The 6000-nt window shown below is 41.5% G+C and overlaps 1 protein-coding gene across 1 annotated transcript in view; it reads left to right on the forward strand.

Moving 5' to 3' along the window:
* Positions 1–4849, forward strand: part of TMEM63A (transmembrane protein 63A) — a 31163-nt gene extending 26314 nt beyond the window's left edge. The window contains exons 20-22 of the mRNA XM_009333644.1: positions 2577–2692; positions 3071–3133; positions 3737–4849. Of these exons, the coding sequence (XP_009331919.1) occupies positions 2577–2692; positions 3071–3133; positions 3737–3907 (350 nt within the window). The 3' untranslated portion in view covers positions 3908–4849. The remainder of the gene's footprint in view (positions 1–2576; positions 2693–3070; positions 3134–3736) is intronic.
* The last annotated feature ends 1151 nt before the right edge of the window (positions 4850–6000 follow it).

The raw sequence follows: 6000 nt of genomic DNA on the forward strand, positions 1-6000 counted from the left end.
AACTGTATGTTGCACTCTTCTCTGCTTTCACAGCACTGATGACAAATGACTATGCTTGTGTTGTATTTTTCTAGCATACCAGTAGTAAAAAAGGTATTGTTGGGAGACTGTCATCTAACTTCAGAGTTAGCTCCCTGTGGATGTAAGAGGCACTCGGAACTATTGGTTCGGGCTGTCCTTGGATTTGAGCAGATGTCTCTGCATTACTTGTATGTTTGAGAGCTTGGTTTTTTCCCCTTGTTTTGAGAGCTGTCTTTGCAACCAGGAAGACCAACAAGTCTGTGTCCTCTAAAATAACAGCATAACTTCTAGAGCATGCTTTACAAGAATCAACTCCAAACACACAGCAATTGATGCCCCTCTTTAATTGTTATGAAGGAAATCCTGGTGTAGTAAAAATTAAATCTTTATTATAAAGTTTTCTGGTTCTGCATCTGTGGTAAAACCATCACTTGTCATGGAACTTAGTAGTGGAAAACACAGACCGGACTACCATGTTTGGCTTGGTCAGTATAGAGGATCCTGTTTACAGGATGTTGTTCAGTGATTTGTCAGTGCAGAGGGCAGTCTAGCCAAGTGGTATGAGTCTGAGAGGTAGGAACTTGAGATTTTGATTTCATTGCCATTGATTTCATTGCCGCTTCTTGTGCCAAAGAGAAGGAAGGAGGGGGAAGAGTGCTCTGCTTCCTTATCTGCAAAATAAATCAGTCTGTGGTGTGTAAAGCTTGATTGCTTAGTCATTGATTTGTATAGTTTGCCTGGTAAGGATATTTCAGTCTGGTTGCAGAGTACAGTGATAGAATTCTGTTTTGCCACTCATTATATTAAAGTAAGGCTGGAAGGACTTCTGTCCCAGTTCTCAGTCAGGATCAAATATCACTTGACTGCATACAGAAGGTGATAGGCTGTACTGGTTTCTTCTGTTTCCTCCTCAGTCATTGTTTTCTTCCTCGGCTCTTATGCCATCCATCCATTATACACCAAAAGCACCACTGGGCCTCTCACAACAGAGAAGGCGATGGTACTATCTGCAGTTCAAGCCCTGTCTCCTGGGATTACCTAAGTCCCATGTTCTCTAGAGCTGTTGGCAGGGAGGAGTGCTGAGGACACAGGGCAGGAAAAACTGGTCTTTGGAGATTTCTTTTTCCCTGATCTCTGCTGTTTTGCCTTGTGGTTCACACCATACATTGGCTTTGGTGTAGATATGCCTCACCAGCTGGTAAATACTGATGTAACCTCCACTTACAAAAACAACCTCTTCTAAAGGATGTTCCAGAATACCCATAGGGAGGTTTTTTCACTTCCCTTTTTGGTTTGAACAGTGACACATTTGTGGGGATTTTTTGGAGAGTGTGTTGTTTTTTCCCCCCTCTCATGAACAGATCTGCACAGGGCTTATATAACCTGCTAAAAAGTGAAACTCGTCTGTTCTATGCCACTCCATATGCTGGGGTTACCACAAAAATATTTGAGGGTTGATGTTGCCTCTTTTGACTGAAGAAGCTTGGAAACAGCTAGGTTTGGGGTTTGGTTTTTTTTTCCTAATATCTTATTTATGTCATTTTTGCTGCAAAATGAGATTAATTTCTTCAGAATATTTCCCCAGGGGACCTGAAGAATAGTAAGTCACTGTAATCATTATAACTTTTCCCATACTAGAGGCTGCTACCATGTTTTTTCCTATAGTTCTCTCAATCTATCTCTCTCAAGAAAAACTTACCTTTTAGCTGTGTTCATGTTTACTCAGTTTCTTTTCTTGTTCCTTTTCCTTGGATTCCTCCCAGTTCTGTCCATATTTTGTCATGGTGTCCTACACAGACCAAGGCTGCTCAAGTTGAAAGTTCAGTAGCACCAAATGTTTTTTGTATAGGTACCAGAGACTTACCTTTTTTTTTTCTTCCCATGTTTTGTGATAGCATCACACTATTGACTGCTTTCCAGCTTGTAATCATCAGTTGTATTCTGCAGTGCTACATGCTTGTTATCCCTCATACTACATTTCATTTTTCCTTCCAAGTTGTAATTATTTACAACTTCTACATACAATTTCATCTTACTGTTTATTTTTGGTTTGGTTTTTTTTCCTTGAAAGAGGGTGGGGTCATCTAATTTATCAAGGTAACTTTGATATTTTTTTTTTCCCTCTATTACTTTTTTTCCTTTGGGTTGTTGCAAGCCATCTAGTTTGGTGTCTTCATCATATTTAATAAATGGACTCTACCTATTACATTTCACAGATCATTAATGAAAGCATTTTAGAAGTGGGTCCAGAATAGATGGCTGAGGGAGGAGGAGAAGAATCGCTCTGAGTCTTGTTTTTAATTCCCGTATTGCAGCCGCCTTTCTTGGCCTTTAAGGAAACTGGGGAAACAGTTTGCTCAGCAATTTTACCAGTCAACAAGCTTTGTGCATAATGAGGTTCTCCTGTTTGTGGCTGGAAGTGGTGTGTCCAGTCCTCTAAGGAAATAAAAACACGAGGCTTCTGAAAATGGGGAAGATAAAGTAAAGGTTTGTTTGGTTTGTTCTGTTTTTCCTGCTATGTATTTTTATATTGTATTCTCTGGATATTTTTCTAGGCTTTAAAGCACCTACAACCATGTTTACCTTCCTAGTTGTCAACATCACAATTGTTATTTGCTTGGCTTATACTTGTTTTGGCTGTTTCAAGTACCTGAGCCCGCTGAACTATAAGGTAAGTGATGGATACCTAACAGCTTTCAGCACCTACCTATGTGCTTGACGTAGCACCAGCTATTCCTACTGGGTTGTTTGTGCCTTCTCGCTAGCAACGTCTGTCCAAAAAGGTTCATTCCGGTAAGATGGCTAAAGAGGGCTGATCGTAGAGGTAGGCTGCTCGGCACAGTGGAAAGTCTGTCCATGTTACAGGAGCTGAATTTGAGAGGAAAGAGCAGTATGGAAGAAGTATGCAAGAAGATTGGAGGAGAGAGTACCAGTACTGCGCAGAGAGATCTCTGTGCAGGTTTTCGGGCACTTACGATCTCTGTATATTGTTTTGACTTACCAATTTGATATTGTCTCTCTTCCTTTCCCCACCTGTTACTGGTTACAGGTAGAAGACATGCAAGGTGAAAGAGGAAATGACACAGATGTACCAACCATCCCAACATCTTCTGTAAGAAGTTAAGAGTTACTAATATTCTCTTACGTTTCCTAGAAAAACTTAATTTCTCACCCTGCTTACCAAAGAGCTTGTGTAGGACATATTAGTCTGAATGGACTGTGGGACTTCCCGTATGTGTGTGGGACCAGAGAGTTCTGCAGGTGGGCTCCTTGACTGTTCCCAGGTGGTGTTCCAGAAGTACCTTCGGCTGACGTTTTAGGAGTAGTTGAGACACGCTACTTCAGCAGCTCTGTACGGTGTGTTCTGGGCCTTACACCAGACAGATCCTCACATCTGGACAGCTGCCAAATGCAGTCAGTTACCACTGCTTTGTGACTCTCAAAGTTGTGACATGTGTAGCAGGTCTTACCTGCCACGTCACTTAAAAGGATGTAGGACTGAGGTAGAAATAGAGGTCTTTGTGCCACAGTCTACAAGTACAGGTGAGTGTTGCACCAGGAAGCCTGCGTTAGGGTGCAAAAGGCCTTAGGTGTTAAGGTGAAGAATGGGAAATGGATGAAAAGAAGAGTGGCGAGGGGAAAAATTATCCTGGGTGAATTATCCCAACGTTATACTTTGAGAGACTAGTAAAATCCTTAACGCTTGTGATTTCAGATGTACGTCCCCCGAGTTTTGCACCCTCATTCTACAGAAAGGACGATGCTTGCCCATAAGGAGCAGCAATCATATGGCACCATGGACAACACTAGTTCACAGGCAGAAGAAATCATGAGCTATTCTGCTGGACCTGCAATTATTGAGCAGGCATCGAGAGGTTCGCTTTGAATGCCAAGGACTAACACAAGGTGGAGCACTTGGTCCAGGTTTAGGAGAGCTAACTCCCCACCACCACCTACTAAGTATTCTGTTTTATTTACATATTCCTGCCTACAGAAGAGGTACAGAAATAATGCATTGTGTGGTCTGCAGCTGTGCTTGGAGATTAAAAAGCAGATGCCTTGGGACTGATTGTTTTCCAGGCTGTCTACATACATTGTGAAACAAACACGTTGAGCACAGAGATGCTGATCCTCAGGGACTTCACTTACGCTATCTCATCACTTGCCTTATGAAGATAACTTATGCTGCATATAGATAACTGGTCACCAAAGTAAATGCAGCTATTACAGCTGTCATTTATTTATTCAAAATAATTCTTGCTTTTTTTAAAAATAATTTAAAAAAACCCTTTAGTATTTATAAACCTCTTGGGATGTGTTAAATCCTGAGGCAATGTCACTTTTGATAAAAATGCTGTTTGCATGGGCGCTGAGGATGGTGTATGGGAGTCTCTCCTCTTGTCACCCAAAGTAGTCAGTGTAGACTTGACCATGTTACTTTTTTTCCTTTAAAAGAGATGAGGGAGTTACTGTGCACTTGGGTACTAAAAGTACCAAAGCAAAAAGACTGGTGTAAAGGAGGGAGTGATTTATCTGATACTGTTTTTATATATTTTTTGGAGGGCGTTTAGGCTGTTAGTTTCTGTTCACTATTTTTAAGGGCCTTCCACAATGAAAGTTCACCTGCCAACAATAAAGGATGTAAACATTTTATCTTTCTTTTAATCTTGGGTCAAAATGACAGATCTCTGGGTTTTCTCTATAGTGCCAATTACGTGAGCTGTAAGATACTAAATTTTTAAATTATGTAGTAGGTGCTAATTTATTCCAAAGTACATTGTGTCAAAGCGTAACTAATAATCACGAAGCAATAAAACACCGAGTTCAGAGAAATTTCAGGCTGTCTTGACTGATTTATTTTTTTCTTTGTGTATTGAAACAGTTCTCTTGCTAGCTGCCTCACAGCACGATCAGCGTCGTGAACTGTTCATAAGAGCGCTGTCATGAGGCTTAGAATGACTGTATGTCCCATGAGAGATTTGAATGCTTTTAAATTTCTGTAGGGGACGAATCTTGGTGACCTTTGGGTAGGAGAAGGTTTTGGCCCTCCCAAGCCCTCTGTTTGCCTCTCATTGTTAAACTGTTAGTTCCTGAACTTGACCTTTTCTAGCATGTCTGTGAAGCAGCAACATCTTGAGATTGGAGTAGAATTTGTGCCATAAATAAGTGTGTGCAGATGTTCAGTGTCTTGCAGGACTGCTTCCAGCTTCCCCAGAGCAGCACTCTGGACAAACGCTGAGCAGGAGACCTGCCCTGCTGCAAGAAGGACCCTGCAGAGCTCCGATAACCCTGATGACAAGCCCATCCTGTTAGTTGAAAGTACACCTAACTCCTGGTTCTTAAAAGGCAAGTGAGGAGCCTTGTCTAGTGGGGGGGCATGGATTTGCGTCAGACTTCTTTATCACTTCAGTGTTGCAGTTTAGTCAGGGGGGTTGGGGGGGGGGGGCATTGTTTTTAGCAATTGCGGTGCATTGATTTTAGCAATTGCGGTATTACTAGAGGTGGTATGTACACTGAATATTGTGGGGTTTTTTAGCGATCGTGGTATTACTAGAGGTAGTGTGTACCCTGGTACAAACTGCCATTTAAGATTGTTATTCAAACCAAGAAAAAAGAAAACCAACAGACTCCACATTTTTTACTTGTCTCCGAGTCTCTCATACAGATGTGAGGACAGAAGGAGGAGACAGAGCCTGTTGTATTAATTAGATCAAAGTCTGTGATTGTTCTAGCTCACTTCTAGCTGCAGTACCCCATCTCATACAGGTGTCACAGAAGCAGCGGACGCTTATGTGTATGCTAATTGAGGAATCAAATAAATGATTCAGCTACCACACTTGACCTGTTTACAGTGCTGGCACTGCGGGATTTTTATGCTCTGTGGTATAACTTACTTTTTTGGACAAGTGACTTCTGATATTCACTGTGAGGTTTTATACGTCATATCAAGGACAAAAACTCTTTTGGTGATTGGATTTC

The sequence above is a fragment of the Pygoscelis adeliae genome, unplaced genomic scaffold (assembly GCF_000699105.1).
Source record: "Pygoscelis adeliae isolate BGI_AS28 unplaced genomic scaffold, ASM69910v1 Scaffold1, whole genome shotgun sequence".
Taxonomy (NCBI): Eukaryota; Metazoa; Chordata; class Aves; order Sphenisciformes; family Spheniscidae; genus Pygoscelis; species Pygoscelis adeliae.